This window comes from Poecilia reticulata, chromosome 4, assembly GCF_904066995.2.
Source record: "Poecilia reticulata chromosome 4, P_reticulata-male-v2, whole genome shotgun sequence".
NCBI classification, from domain to species: domain Eukaryota; kingdom Metazoa; phylum Chordata; class Actinopteri; order Cyprinodontiformes; family Poeciliidae; genus Poecilia; species Poecilia reticulata.
In genome coordinates, this window is record NC_088833.1 from 12,530,064 (window position 1) to 12,546,745 (window position 16,682).

Genomic DNA, 16,682 nt, shown 5'->3' on the forward strand with positions numbered 1-16,682 from the left:
GTGTAGGTATACTTGATATAGCTGCTGCTGAGTGTTTGTGATTTATTTCTTCTTTTTTTTAAAGCTGAAATGCTTTTTTAGTGTCAAGAATCCAAGATTTAGATATGATGATAATATATGATTTTAATACGTGATTGAAGATAATTCATGTTAGGGCTTGTGTATGAACCCTGGATTGTTCACGTAATGGTGTCTGTCTGTCTATTTTGAGATTACTTTTGTGGAATAAATGTCTTTTTTTTTAGGTTTTGTACACTTAAGGATCCCTTATTTATCCATTTATGTTGTGGCATTTCATCCTCCTTCCCTCCCCCTGTCTCTTCTTTTATTTTTTTGGCCTTTTAGAGTTCTCCACAGTGGCATTCTTGGCAAATAACTTGAAATAATAATTGGCCAGAACTCACAGTGATGGGGTGAAGGTGTTCAATTATTTATATTCCTTTGAATCTGCTAGTTGGAATAAAAAAAGAAGACCCCATAGTGGAGCTGTTTCTTGCTCTTATAGCTCGGCTCCTTGTTTCTCTTTTTGCTTCTTTGTGCTTGGCTCACGTCTTATCTTTTTGAGTCAAATTAAGTTTGAGCCAACACTGGCAAGTAAATTCTGTCAATTTCAATTTCATATGCATCCTGCAGACTCATGCTGGGGCTCGTTTTTCTTGTTCTGGGCTTTAAGTTACTCTTTCAAAATGAGAAGAAAACAGGTACATTTTTAATTAAGGTGCACATAAGGATTTCTTACTCACATAGCCTGTTTGGACTTGTATTCATTAGTATTTTCAGTTCTGGACCATAGAAATAGTTTGATTTCCAAGTGTGCAAAAAATCTTTTGAAATCATCAGATACTCGTTAGATATTGTTGACTTTCTCTGACTTGCAAATAAGCCGATGCACTAGCTTTCTCTCAGTTGTACAATAGCTGCAATAAAATCATCATGCAGCTTTACATGACAATGATGCTGCCTTATTGTGCAGCTGGACAAATTACAAAATGACTACATAGGTGCCAATAACTATAAGTGCCAATAACCCAAATAACCCAATACTATTTTTTTTGTAATAGTAGTCATTTGCTAATGGACTTTTTTCTATCAACAAAGTATCAGTAACTACCCACAAGGAAGACGTTTCTTAGTTGCTTTGACAACTGAAGATTTATATTCATTTTCTATTTTTTGTTCCTAGTTTCACCAGCAGAAGGTCACTGCGTTGTTTTGGATGGATCATGAGTCAGAATCTGTTGTGTTGCGTGAGAGACTAATATCCCGCAACTAAGATCAGAGCAGCAACAATTGACTTTTTTTTTTTGTTGTGCATCTGATTTTATATATATATATATATATATATATATATATATATATATATATATATATATATATATATATATATATATATATATGCAATTTCATTAAGCTATGCCGGCAGTTTTGATTGCATCTTTAACTGTTTATCAGCATAAATCATAAAAATTATTGTCAATAAAAAGAGGCTAGGAAAAGAGGAGACAAATACCAGCAGTCTATGTGGTTTGCAGGCAGTTTGAATGAGGAATACAAGAGATTGAAGTGTGTGAAGGTTGCGTGTTCCTTCATCTGCTTGTTGAAAGCAGTTCGACACATCACATAGGCAGTTGATGCATTTTAAATGAAGGGTTATAACGAGAAATTTTCTGTTCAGGTGGATGTAAAGGCATAAAAAAAACGATGCACCATTTCATCTTGTGTGTTCTCTCAGTGGCTTCATAGAGGCTTGTTTTCTCTCCATTTTCTCCCCCTTGTCATTTGTTTTAATCTGGCCCACAACACCTTTGGCAGTTTGAGGCATCCTCTTCATCTAATGAGCCAACAAGTGTCAATTGCCTCAAGTGAGTCTTTTAAATGTAACAAAATTGTTCCCGTTTCACCTCTCCACAAGCTCTGTGTCCTTATTGATATCAGATACACACTCTTAAGTATAATTTCCGTCTTCTCTGTCAGGAATTGAGTGTATTTATTTCCGATGGGTTGGAGGATACTTAATGTCCTTTGCTGTTTTTTTATTTTTTTTATTTTTATTATTAGTGTTGAACAGCGGTTTCAGTGGGACCAATTTGTGCATATTACAAGAGTGTCACTCTTTATAGAGAGGCAGCATCACTGTGACGGTAATGCGACTGGACAAAGTTTTTCACCTCTGTGTACCATCACATAAGATGTTTTTGCAGACTTTCCCCTTCCTTTTTGCAAATCCTCTTGAGGCCTGCTAAGTTTAATCTTCTTGTTTTGGTGCAGCCAACATAGATGGCATACTGTATATTTTCCCCTGCTTCTGCTTATGTTTTTCTTTCAAACTTCAAAGCCAGAGGTTGTATAAATGCTTTTTTACTGTTTGATTCTTACTTGTAGAAAGTGCTATATAACTAAGCTCACTGTCTTTGCTTTCTTGTAAACTTCACATATTATATCATGTCATTAAAAATCCAACCTTGAAAAATACAGAACTGATAAAATATCAATTCCTGCCTGTAGAATATTTTTGGATAGTGTTAATATACCTTAAAGTAGGTCTTCCACCGTGATAATACCATGTGAAACAAAAGGATAAAGAAATATAAACGTACACTTGTACTTTATCTCAGCATCATAATAATATTCTATTGAAGGGAAAATACAATTAAAAAGTCAAGGAACAGGCTGTGCAGTCTAGGTAGTATAATTCAAATCACAGCTGTCCCAAGTGAAAATTCCAATTAGTTCTTCTTTAAAATATTGTGATGAGAAAATAAACTATTCCATTAAGTCTTAAATTTGCAAAGTGAAACAGAATTGCACAGAAATAAATCCTTTCCTTATAGACTATCTTCTATATTGTTTTTATTTAACTCAACAGAGTTCGTGGGAGCACGAACTCCCACGAACGAAATAACTCACTGAAATAACGCAGTGAGTTGTTTCGTCAAAATTTGACTTATTTACTCATTTACTAAAACTAAAGGAGATGAGCTAGTTTCCCTTCTTCGGAAATCTCTTTGCGTGGCTCTCTGAAGGTGCCTTTCCTTTTAGTTTGTTTTTTCTCACCATAATTTGAAAATAGTCTGAGCCATTGTTTTTCCTTCTCCCATTTTAATGCGTGATTTTTCCTGGTTCAGGTTTTGCCTTGCTTTTTTGGTCTTTGTTGGAAGTGACTCAGTAAAAACCTCCAAACAAGACAAAGCAAGACTGGTTTAGTGTTGAAGCTTGGTTTCCATAGTGATGGCACTTGTCCAGGCAGCCTGTGAGAATTGGTCCTGATTGATGGAGCTTGGTTGTTTAGGCCCAGAGGGTGTATGTGTGAGTGTGTGTGGAAGTCTAATTACGCATTCACTTGAATGCACATTTGGCTTGATCAATCTGTCTGTCCTTCTGCTCCTCTGTCTTTTTCTGTATTCCTCTTGACGTAAACCTCTAAAGTGTGCACGCAAACTAGAAAAAAGAGCTTTTTTCATGTCTTGGACTAATGGATAATTGTCTTTTTGTATCGCTCCATTGTAACACAGTAGTGTAAAACGCAGTATCATAAAGGCTAGATTTAACAACATAGCAGTTCTGAAGTAAATATAGAGCCCAAGCATGCTGTTTATTTACCTATTTTTCACATGATAGTCAATGAAAAGAAACTATAAATGTTGGTAACTGACACCATATTAATAAATTGGGAAAAATAATTCACAAGTAATATTTTCTGGTATGTCTGTCAAAAACATAACTAAAAATAATTTTAATATTCAAATTTTTTTACCAATAGACTGATGCTGTTGATTTGGAGACTGTCTCTATTCTAGTATTTTACCTATATATATATAAAGAAAAAAAAATATTTTTTTTCTTTTTTTTTTTACTTTATTTAACAGTGAATAGCTTTTAGATTTGCTACTGTCTTTGTGTTTTTTTTCCTCATAATGCATTTTTTTCATAGTACTTTTCATATAGTTTATATATGTAATTTATATATAAATATCTCCCTGTTATATCTTTTATGCCTCTATGAGGTCTTTAGATTTGAAGACAATCATCAAATTTCTTCAAATTTAAATGGCCATTAAATATGCTTCTGCATAACGTTGCCTAAATATACGAATGCAAAATGATAGGTAAACCTGATTTCCAATCAAATAAACATTCAAAAATATTCCATACAGATCTGTGGAAGGGATAGAATGTGTGTTGAGTTCAAAGTTAGTTAAAGTAGTTTTACTGTTTTCACATCTATATAAATATGCTAAACAAGAATATAAATATTCTAAAATTAGAGATAAAACAATGCCCTTGGTAGTGATTATTATTTAAATATGTGAAAGAAACTGCATTTTTATGTTGCTATTTTAAGAGGAAAAACTAAATAATCAAATAATGAAAAATGAAGCTTTGAAATTATTTGAATATACATCTTCAGCAAATAATACATTTTAGGGGTTTCCAATTTACAAAAGATGTGGCTAGCTTATTCTATTTTATTTTCGGGGGGAGTAGTTGCCAGATGTTCTTTTCAGATGTTGCTGGTAAATGTGCTGTGAGCTCCCTATTTGTAGCAAGATAGATAACAAGTGCTCTTTACCAGTTCTCTTCCTTTCTCGGCAAATCACTGAATGGCTCTGCATCATTTTGTCTCCCACTTTGCTAATTCAGTGGATAATGGCTCCTATTTATGAGTAGAGAACCTTTTTCTGCCAATTACGGTATTAGTCATAAAGCCAGTCCCCACCTCCTTTTACAGTCCCCCTCCCCATCAAACAACAACAGTTAAGTACTGTAAATGGAGCCATCTCATATTCACATTCCCACCTCCCACTCTCCACCACATTAAAATCGCAGTGCCTGTGTGTTCTGTGTTATCGGGTCCAGCAGAGGTAGCGGCCAGTAGCAGGTGGTTGCTGTATTAGCTAAACATGCGTCTGTGTGCACAGTGTGAGTGTTCCCCCTCCCCCTTTTTCTGAGCAGCCCTGCATGCGTTGATCAGTTCTATTCTTGGGGAGGTGTGAAGATAGCAGTGCCCCCATTGCTGGTTATTTTAGCTGAGGCCATGTCCCACTGCCAGCCTGATAAAGACTGGACTCTGTGTGCTTATCTGGGCTCTGCCGTACCTCAGCCTGTTTGAGAAATGCTTACGGAATAGAGGGGAGACGATGAAAGGGACAAATGTCCACTGCAGGAGGAATGTCCTTTCAATGTCCTGTATGTGAAGATAATGCATTCTTACTTGTGTTTATATTGATGGACTTGTTACACATGTTGCAGTAAATGGAAAGACACATGAAATGGCGCAGACAGATAAAGAACCATAACATTTCTTACTGTTTTTCTTTTTTTTTCGTTTTTAGCTTGAATACTCTACCTCATCCTCACACCAAAAGATGCTACACAGAACGCAATGCCCTATCGCTTTTACATTTTGCCACTTCAGGTGTAAAAACTACAAGTTAGTAGTTACAACTTGCTCCATTCTCCATCAGAGAATGGAGCAGCAGAACAGAGTTTAAGCAAATATGTCAGGAAGGCAGTCCCTTAAAGTTTCTGTTTTAATCCAAACGCAAATGTGTTATCGTTTTTGAGTAAAAGGTAAAAAGTTTGTCACGGAAGACATGACATGTTTCTTTCTTATCAATCCATGGGTCTGTTTTGTGTTAAAACCTCTTTCCAGCCAAATTATAATTATGTGGACAAAATATTGAACCTTTGCAAATTTTCACTTAGCTGAAATGCAACCGGTGGTTTTTTTGCTAAATCTTAAAATAACATATGCAAATTCTAATGTACATTGGAGTATTAATAAAAAATATGCATTTTGGTAATGTTTTACTTTGCACTTTTTCTTTTTGAACTGGCACATCGCCCGTTTAATGAGAGGTTATAGCATTATAAATAGAAACAATGTTTCAAATCCAAATTCAAAATTACAGTTTGTGTGACGATTCTTTTCCTAATGTAATTTTTTTGTTTATGTACTTGCCACTCTGCAAGAATTTCACTTCTCGAGAGTGTGGGAAGGAAAAAAAGGTCACAGAATTGAAATAATCAAAGTGTCGGTGGTGTAGTCTTGCAGTTTAACACCTTAGCAACTTTACGTACTCAATTTGCTCAGCCGTCAACATTACCTGGCACTATAAATGGACAAAAAGCCTGAAAGCTTCTACTCGGTTTAGCAGTGCATTTTATTTGATCCTGATGTCACAACCTATCTAGAGGTCGAGCCCGATTTATTACAGGACACATTGTGAAAGTACCTGTTGATATTTTGGACTGGTCTGTGCCATCACTCATGACCACAAAACATTTTAAGCACTTAAAATCCAGACACTGTTCAACCTTTTCCACCCTGCAATTACTGGTGTGGTGGTGAGGTTAAAATTTCAGGAAAAAAAGAGCATGGGCTTAAAGTCAGCACTAACTGGCAGATGAGGCCCAGAGGCACATAGCAAGAGAGAACAGGAAAAAAGGTTAATTATGCTCATCAGAGTTCACACAATCATAAACTCCATACCCCCTGTAGTAATTGCAGTGTAATTTTAATTCACAAGCCCACAGCCAGCTGAAGGGGTTCTTGATGGTTTGTGCATAAAAACGCATACTGGCTCTTTGAAAATTAACCATCTCTACACAAACAAGACAAATCAAGAAAATCAGCATTAAAAAAGACATGGAAGACAAATATTTTCAATGTATCCCCATCTTTTCTCCTTTGCATTTTATCTGTACGTCTGTTGAATGAGCAAAAAAAAAACAACAAAAAGATATGTCAAAGGAATAAAATCTGGTGTATGTATCACTTAAACACACTAAATACTAAAACATAAAAAAATCCAACAAAAGAGAGCATTGTACCTCTTGAGGAAGTGTTTTTAGACACTACTTTAGGTTGTGGTCGATCTTACAGCTGTGCACCACAGCACCTTAATAAATGCATGACATGGTGGGGATTCCTGGTTCTTATCAAGAAAATTTAGGCTTAGATTCAACCAGCCTTTTTCTTTTCTGCAGTTCCATGCCGTTATGTTTTAGTACCAATATAAGTCTTTTACATAGAATTTAATAAAAGGCAAAATATTCTATGCTAAATGTACAGAGCTGGCACCTAGTTGTACTTCTACAATAAGGACTCTGAAGCATCATTTCACAAATTAGGCAACAAAATGGTCATTTACTGTATATCCACCTCTGCTGTCAAATCTGAAGAACGGATGTGTTTGTCAATCCATTTCTAGAACCAGTCACACCTAAAATCTGGTCTGAAATTTATTTCAGTTGGAAAATATTTCAAAAATAATTTTCTTTTACTCAAATGACTCCTATTTTAATGCCTCTTTGCTTGTTATAGTTACCTTTTAGAATTCATTTGAAAGTTTTATCATTGTCTTTTAGTGCTTTGTGTAAAGGTTTTATTATATTTTCTGACCCGTTAAGGCTGTATTTATTATAAAGAAACTTTTCTTTCCACATGTAGAAGACATGTGGATTTTTAACTATCCTTTTGAATAGTTAAAAAAAGCATGGCCTTCTTATACATTCACATCTTCTAATTGTGAGATGCTCTATGGAGCATGAGGTTTAGATGCAAGTGATCATTTTAAAAGTGCCACTGAAATTAACATATGTATTCTGATGTGTCAAAAATGGGATTAGAAAAATGCTTGGTGTCTTCTCATCATATACACATTTCTGTGTTCTCATCATATACACATTTCTTCTTTAGGCGGTAAATAGACCCTCAAAAAGTAGATCCCTGTGAAGGGCTGCTTGGCAATTGTGAGTTGCAAATAGTAAGAGCTAGAATTTGTTAAAGTTAGAAAAACTTTTTGATGAGTTGTCCAGCACTTTTTACACCACACTCATTCTTACCAATTTCGGAGCTTCTAGACCTCCTGTCACCTTCTTTCTCTACTCTTCTAGCATTCCTTCCACCACTGACCTTTCCACCTGCTCCTTCACTCGTCCTGTCATTCATGACTGTGTCATTTTCCATTTTTATTTCTATCCCATCTGGGTTTTTTTTTTCTTCTTCACAGCTCTCTTTTTGGCTGGCTGCCTATTTTATTTAAACCCTACCTCAAGTAATACTCAAAACTATATACAGTACATTGTATAGCAAAAAAAAAAAAAAACTGAAATCTGTCAGGAGGTAAATTCAGCCAGGTATTCACATTTATTTTACATCTCTCTCATCTTGCGAAGCCAGAGAGAGGGGGAGAATGCGACTGGGTGGAAATGTCAGACAGTCCACGGGAAAACTAATCAAAGAATGCCGGCCTTCAGTAAGAACCACTGCCATGGGCTGGCTGTGTGTAAAGCCCACTTCTGTCTCAACAGAGGACACATTGTAAAGGAAGGTCAAATCTGGAGAAGCTGTGTTGTGTAAAGCTGCACAGGGATGTTTAGGATGGAAATTGAAAGTGTAAAATGCCAGAAGGGATCATTTTATGCAGCAGGAAGATGAAGTAAGCCACTTCCTTAAGATGACGAGAAGGCAAAGGTGCTCAATTTACACCGCAACCTGTATAGTATTTTTAAATACATATCTGTGAAATATACAATGAGAAAAAGTTTCAACTTTTGTTCTAAGTTCATTTTGTTGGATTTTCTTTCTTTTCTTTTTTTAAATCCTATTATTGGTGTTGCAGTTTTCCAGCACAGACAGCATATTGATGCAAGGATGCCGCTTTAAGAGTAAAAAACAAAAATGTGTTGCTGTCTGTCCTTGATAGTCCCTAATATTCTTATTAGGAATTAAACACTTACTTGGTCGGAAGAGCTGTGTAGTGGTTGGTTTTATCCTTTCACAGTATTGTGAAATATTTGGCTTAACATTTGGAGGCAGTAAGTTGAACTTTGAGTGTACTTGCCCTATTTTCCTGAGGCACAGCGCTCACGCTTCTTCTTTTCCTCTGCCATGTCTCATGCCATTTCTTTTTGGTTCATTCTCCTTCTTCCCACCTCTCTTTGCCTGATAATGAATGCAGGAATTCTCCCTCATATGTGTTTAGCAGTGCTTGGAGACCTGTGTCGGCCCGTGGTCCCTCAATTATTAATTTGATGTTGTGCGCTTGGCCGTTTGATCATTGCCGTATATCTGTGTGATTCAGATTTAACAAGTTCCCCGGGAGGGTGTAGGTTTTTTTTCTCTCTTTTTCTATCCAGTTTGTTCTCTTAAACCTACTTTAACCCAAACGTGTGTTAAACTTTTGATGGACTGCGACGGCTATTTCACCGTTGGTTTTCAGTTAAAACAACTGAGGCATTTTCTATTTGAACAGTTCAGCTAATGATTGTTTTTCACTGTTCTGTGGTAGAAATAAGTTAGCTATTACCATAAAGAGGAAAACTCTCTTATATCAGGTCACCGCTTTCACTCACCCCTGGTCTTAAGGGACAGGGTAGATTGAACACCGCAAGCTTTTTACCCTGTGCACAATCCAGCAGGGTCACACTGATCCTGCATGCGCTTTTACAAGGTTTTTTTGGGGGGCCCTGAGGGTGGTTTTAGGTGCTGACGGTCTGACGGGACACCCCCACTGCTTCCCTGTTGTTCAACCATGACATCTGCCATACTCCTCCTGAGCGTCGTGCTAAGACCACAGGAGGGTTAATGACCTTTTCCAAAGAATTTGCTTCTTCATTGGACCTTGTTCTTTGTTCTTTTTTTTTTTTTTTCTGGAATTATACATGTTTAAGCTTGTAATCATCACAACCTGGGCATTACCATATAAATTTGAAAGTTGTAGAGCACTACAGTTTGAGGGTGGATACAAGGAGATGTGCAAAGTGAAAATTAGATACAGACCAAGATAAAGTATGTGTGGATGCTTGCACATGCACTCGGTTGACATTTGGAAGTGAGTTCTTTGTGAAATGTAATTAAAGGAACTGAGTTAGCACCAGTGCTGCAGCATTTATCTTATAGCCTGTGGTAATGTATGTTTTTCTTTGCTCTCCAGCAAAGCCAGAGTTCACTAAAGTTCCTGTTGACCAGATTGGTGTCTCGGGCGGAGTGGTCTCCTTTGTCTGCCAGGCAACGGGCGACCCCAAGCCAAAAGTTAGTTGGAACAAGAAAGGAAAGAAGGTGAACTCTCAGCGCATAGAGGTAAGTTTGTGAATTATGCTGTACCTTTCTGCTATCCGTAGGTGTGCTGGGCTGACTTAATGTGGAGAGACAGAGTGTTTATGTTACTGTCATGTCATACAACACTAGGCCATAAAATTACAACACTAAATGCTCACATGTGGGTCTGTTAAAGTGAATTATTAAATGTAACCTGAAAACATGTAATGGAATTAATCACATTAAAAAGATTTTGGTGCTGTGTGGAAATGGAGGACATCTTGTTCTCTGCTATTGATTCTGATTGCAAAGTAGTGGGCTCTTAAGGACCCGCTTTATTCCTTCATGTAGTAGTCACAAACGTTGAACTTTTCACACATTTGTCTTGTTACAATCACAAGCTTCAGTTTACTATTTTACAACTATGTGATAGATCAGCACTAAATAATGCACAGCTACTAAGTGGAAGCTACCAGTGTAATGTACTGTTAGTATAAATGTAATCGTTATGTGAGGGCTTCGCTGTAGAACAATAGTAGATAAACTAAAAAGCAACATGAAAACCAAGGAGCACAGAGCAACACTCAGAAAAAAAAAATATGGAGAAGTTATTGGTAGGGTTAGCTTATAAAACAACATCCCAAGCTTTGCACATCTCACTGTGAGTTCATTAACAGGAACCGGAAAAAGTATAGCACAACTGCAAACCTACAAAATCATAGCCATCTGCCTAAGTTGACCAGCTGGGAGAAGAGAGCATTAACAGAGGGAACTGAGAAACTTATATCTCTGCAGAAACTACGCTTTCCAACTGCTCAGGTTGAAGCCTCTTGATAGAACAACTATTAGTTTGGCACTGCACAAATCTGACTCCCGTGAACGATGAGGTGAAAGTCAGTGTGGAAAGAAACCTGTAAAGTCGTGTGATTCAGTTAGCCTCAAGCCATGTAAGCAACATAGTTAGCATGTAAATTAAGCTTCTATGGTCATAAATAAATAAATATAAATAAGACCAAATTTGTCAACAGGCAAATCACAATGTGTTTATGTACACTGCATATGACCTTGAATGAACACATGATGGTGGCATCAATTATGCTTTTCTTCAGCAGAGTCAGGAAAGCTGTAGATGAGCAAAGCTAGTAAAGACATACCCCAAAATACTTGCAGATGCAATTGCAGTGAAAAATGGCTCAACCAAATCATCTCTTAGGGGAGGGAGGATCTTTTTTTTTAAATTTACAAATCCATGTCCCTTAATGTCTTAGTTATGTGCTTCTTTGTATTGCTCTACCACATGAAACTTTGAGAAAAATACATTCAGGTTTGTGACTGTAACATAACATAATGTGGAAAAGGTCAAGGCATATGAATACCTTCGCCAAACACTGTACAATGACAACTGTTTTGACTTTCAGTTACTCTGTTTTACCATCTTGCGAGCCGTTTTCTTTCAGCTTGAGTTTATCATAGCAATTTTGAAAAGGCTTATTATTTTAACTTTCCCCTCATGATTTTTACAAATTGATGTAGAAAACACATCACAGCTTTCATGGATTTACTTCTTTTAACCTCTGAATATTTACATGTCTATCATTAGCTACAGCTGCCCAGCATTGAAATGCTGATCCCTCACATTCCACAAACTGTGTCCTTTTTGCACTTGACTGACTCTGTTATTGTCACATTTTACCAGAGCTGTTTTTTTTTTTTTCTTGAAGCAGCCTTGACTGCATGATTATGCCTGTGCGTTATTCATGATGTTTGTTATTCACTTCTCGGCAGGCATCCCAGATGGCATCTCTAAAAGTCTTGACTGATGCTCAATGTCTCTTAATTAAAAAGTTGCTTTATTTAACAGTGACAACAGTGACAGCACTCAGATCTATGCACACACCCGAACCCGCACATTCATGCGTAGCGGCGTGAGGGAAACCGTGGGGGAAGGCGCTGAAAAGCAAAAGCGGAAAAAAAAAAAATTAAAAAAAATGACAGAAGCATCAACAGGAAGACCAGAATCCCGACTGAGGATAAAATAAAAAGACAAGTTCTGTTTGCGCTTGCTCCTCCTCTGCATGCTAAGTGGAAAACAAAGCCAAGGGCACGAAGGAGCCCAGCCGAATGGACGCTTCCCATTTAACTGGGCATAAAAATTGGTAAAGTGGGTTTTGAAGTCGTAGTTTTATTTCTGTTCTTATCTTCTCTACCCTCTAGACAGCTGCTTTGATATTGATCACGATGGCATGCTCTGCAGTGTTTTTAGCCTAATTAGCTGCTCAGGCCGGGATGTGCGTCACACAAACAGCAGAGCTGCTGAAGGCTCCTGTTTGTGGTTCAAAGTCACACATTGCTCAGATGGTTGGAGCAGTAAAACCTAGGTTGTAATGGTATAAGCTTCCATTTAAGAGGGGTAGACACTAGAACTGTGGTTTATGCCGTCAGGCTTGGAATCTAATCATCTTCCTTGACTGGTTTGTCCAAAATTAGACCAAAGAAAAGAGGTCAGAAGACAACGGTTTGTGCAAAAAACTGAGGCTGATTATTTCACAACTGGCGCCATCAAAATTCTAGTTTTGCACTTATTGATCTATTGATTTTCAGTCGGATCAAACACCAACCCAGTGGCCAGAATCTGTCTGCAATGTTAATAGAGTCTTTCACAAACATTACAGCTTCATATAAACAGAACATAACTGAACAGTTACTGTTTATGTAATTCTTATAAAACTGTTTTCCCAACCACAATCCTAACCCATATGTTATCCGTCTTTGTTGTTCCAAGGACTTTCAACAAACCTTAGAAACACAACAACAAAGCAGAAAAAAGGCATAATTGCAGTTGTAAAACAAGATGAAAACATAAACTGTGTTGAGGGAAACTCTGTCTTTAATGGATTTTTTTGTTGTTGTTTTTGCATTGTTTGGTTTCAGAAGAATAGAATAAACCACATTTGTGGTGCACTTGTCTACATGTTAACCGATCACAATGGGACAATATTCATACTTATGTCCATCTGACAATATAAATAAATATAGTCAATGACAAACACAAAATCTGATAGTATGACTGTTACTTTTGAAGCCCAAACTGTTTTTTCATATTGAGTTTTCATAAAGCATAAACTCATTATTGTGTGTCTTTAGCTTCTTACATTAATGTAATTGGGTGATTAAAGTAGCACATTTTCTGTAGAAGTCAGCAAAGTAAGGCAATGATTATTTCCCAGAAAACTGTGTTGAATTGTAATATTGTTTATAATCACTTGAAAGAAAATTGCAAAACAAGTTGTGATAAATTTCAGCTCCATGTCGTCCATCGCTAGCTGCTTTCTCTGGTGATCTACTGTTTACTTACACTTTGCTGCCAACTTAAAAAATTGTGGTATTTAAATTGAAATCCCAAACAAACGTAGCCAAACTTTGCTCCTTATGCTTCATTTCACAGACGATTGAGTTTGACGAGGGTGCTGGCGCTGTGCTCAGAATCCAACCACTCCGAGCACCACGTGATGAGAATATCTACGAATGTCTAGCAGAGAACAGCGCAGGCGAGAATTCCGTCAGCGCCAAGCTCACCATCATCAGAGGTAAAGCCTCCTGCTTTTTAATTTTTTTCCCCCCTGTGAGAAGATCATGGATTTATGCAGTGCATTTACTAGAGCGGCATTTTTTGTGTCTGGAATTTCAATCTGTGACTTTCTGCTCAAGAGGTACTGAAACTTTTCAGTTTCAGTACTGTTCAGGTAGCAAGTCAAATAGTCAAAAAAATAAAACCACAAACAGCATCGATTAGCAATGTATTTTTATTTTTAATTTAATGTTTTTGAAGGATTTATAGCAAATTAAATCTAGTTGCTTAGAATTAAATTTTTTTGCATAGGACATCAACACCCAAAATTTATTGATTACCCAGTGGGGTCCTGAGCTCAACTTTTGGACAGTTTATTAGGAACAGTTTTATTTTATACACATCATACTTTGTGAAGCTGAAATTATTATACAGTACTCCATTTTATCAACAACAAAAAAGCGCCAAATTTAAAATAAATCTTTTGTTAAATCCAATTTTGTCTATGTGTAGAAACATACAATATTATAGGGTGAGATTTCATATGCAATGGTTTTACTTGCCAAGTTCAAGAAATGTTAAATCTGAAAAAAAAAAAAAATCTGATGTACCAAAACCATGTTAATGTATCTAAAACAAAAGGAGACATGGCAACCACCAACTCTTTTGCTGTTGAAATGTTGAGTGCTGTTAATCACATATTTTTTTGATGAGACTAATCAGCTGTCATTCAAGTAATAGGTGAGCCTGTCATTGGCAGCCCTTAAAGTCCCTCGATGAATTGGATTGATTGTGCATCTACAGAGAGGCCACGGCAGCTGACAGATGTGCTTGGACATCCCGTACAAGAGTGCCCACAGATATATCAGGAGTAAAATAACTATATAGTACATAGTAGTTCATGATAAAAAGCAATTTTAGATGAAGTGTTGACAAAATAACATTTAAGGTCATGATGATGTTGTTACGGTGAACAAACATGTTGCTACCTACCCGATTTCGTCTTTTTCATTCCACATTTTGCTGACGGCTTCCAATATATAGACCCACACAGCACAGTGTCTTTTTCCTCTTTTCTCTTCCACTGCCATCTGCCTTGATTCCAGGCCTGGATGAAGCTGAGCTAATGCTGCCGGACTGGCAGCACAAACACCAGGCCTTTCTGGCTGTCTGATCCACCAGCACTGGTGTGGGCAGCATTTGTCTGGTGGGAACATTGCGCCAGAGATGGCAAACCTTGCCCAACATAGCTTAGTCATTGTTAGACACAGACCTGCTATGCTTTGACGAAGGTGCGAGTTCCTCTAGTGTAGAAATACAGTTACAATTTGAATAACTTAGTAAGCTATTTGACTGCTGTCTGTTCATTTTGTAAATTACCTGCATTATGTTTGCCTTTAAATTGTTTTACTCACACATTTTTTTTTCTTTCTTGACCAAGTAGATTTAAGACATTTGACTGTTAGGGCTGCCTTTTAATTAATCTGAGACTGGCAAATGACAAAGAATAGGAAATCAACAACAAAAAGTTTGAAATGCAACAACAATGATTTTGTAACTGATTTCTTATGTCTGATTTTTATAGTTGTTTAATCTGCCAATACCAATCTCAGTTTGCATGTGTAAATACGTTTTAATTCTATGATTTTTGAAGGGGCTTAGAGGACCCCTTAATGACATGTGATTTTTGAATTTCTAGGTGATCAGAGCAGATTAGTCTTAGAATTCTCAAATTCCAGTCACCAGTCAGAACAACATGTTGGGTTAAAATCCCAGAAAGACCCAGGCTACGATCTTTGCATGGAGTATGCATGTTCTCCAGATGCATGGATGGGTTGTATCCGGGTATGCCGGCTTCTTCCCATAGTCCAAGAACATAACTGTTAAGTTGATTCAATATGCTAAATTAATTATAGGTATTAGCATCCAGGTGTGCATCTCCTTTGTGTCACTGTGTTGTCCTATGATAGACTGGTGATTTATTCAGGTTTTATCCTGCATCTCGCCTGATAAGTGACCATAAAAATAGTAGGATGTACTAAGGATGGATGAATAGATTGTCACCAGCTGATTTCTCTGCACATCTAAAAAAAAAAAGTCTGCACAACATATCCAAAGCTTATTTTGTTTATGAAGGATTTTAGCATTCCCATATCAAAAGTCCTTGGCAAAATAAGCCTGGGCAAGCATAAAGACTGAACAACAACAAACATGCACACTGAATTCTCGGGAACATGCACACTAGGGCCCTCGGTTGGAGCACAGAACAAATCCTGATTAGTCTACAGAAGACGATAACAAATGTGAGGTTATTAAGATCCACTCCAGGGCCAAGAGGAAGAAGGCACATCTCCTGTGCAGGCAAGACAAAGCATTGAAATATGCATGCAAGTGTGTTGATGGAGGAGAATTTGACAGATGTATGTCTGCGGAGGATAGAAGAAATGTCCCGTTTTCCATCCTTAACTGGTTCCAGGCTCCCTGGATTAACCCATCAAGATCAGAATAGAACCTAGAAAAGAAAACTTTAAGAACGATATGTAATATCTGTCAAGAAAATACAAAAATAGGAAAATGAAGATTTTGAAGGGTGAAAGTAAAGAAGACTGAACATTATGAGTGAAAGGCAATTAGAGTTGAGGAGGAGGAGCAGCAGAAAATACAAGGATTTAAAATTCAAGAAAAGTTGGCAATAGATGAAGGGAGACAACAGAAGGTGATGTGGATGATTGGCAGTGTAGAACAGGTGAGGAGGACAATAGCTGAACATGGGTTCTTGGAACATAGCAAAGGATTACAGGATATGGGACAAGGCACAAGGGAAGCATTTCCAGTAAACAGAGGGGATGTGGTCTGGGATTTAGAGAGGCAGAAAATGGGTCGCTATGATGGGTGGCTTGGCCGGAAATGTGCGGTGCACGTATATTGGAATTCTCAGCAGCATGCACATTTCAACCCACATTGATTCTTTATCAAATGCAAATGTACAGAAACATTTTTGATCAACTATTAGGGTAGTAGTTAAAGGAGTCCATACTTTCACAGCTGATAAGATAAATATTCCAACAA

At 37.2% G+C, this 16,682-nt stretch overlaps 1 protein-coding gene across 15 annotated transcripts in view; it reads left to right on the plus strand.

Moving 5' to 3' along the window:
- The window catches only part of ptprsa (protein tyrosine phosphatase receptor type Sa), a 244,556-nt gene that overhangs the window by 116,012 nt on the left and 111,862 nt on the right, over positions 1-16,682 (plus strand). For all 15 annotated transcript variants that reach the window (XM_008406777.3, XM_081606230.1, XM_081606231.1 and 12 more), the window contains 2 exons: positions 9,942-10,087; positions 13,491-13,632. In XM_008406777.3, coding sequence (XP_008404999.2) covers positions 9,942-10,087; positions 13,491-13,632 — 288 coding nt within the window. The remainder of the gene's footprint in view (positions 1-9,941; positions 10,088-13,490; positions 13,633-16,682) is intronic.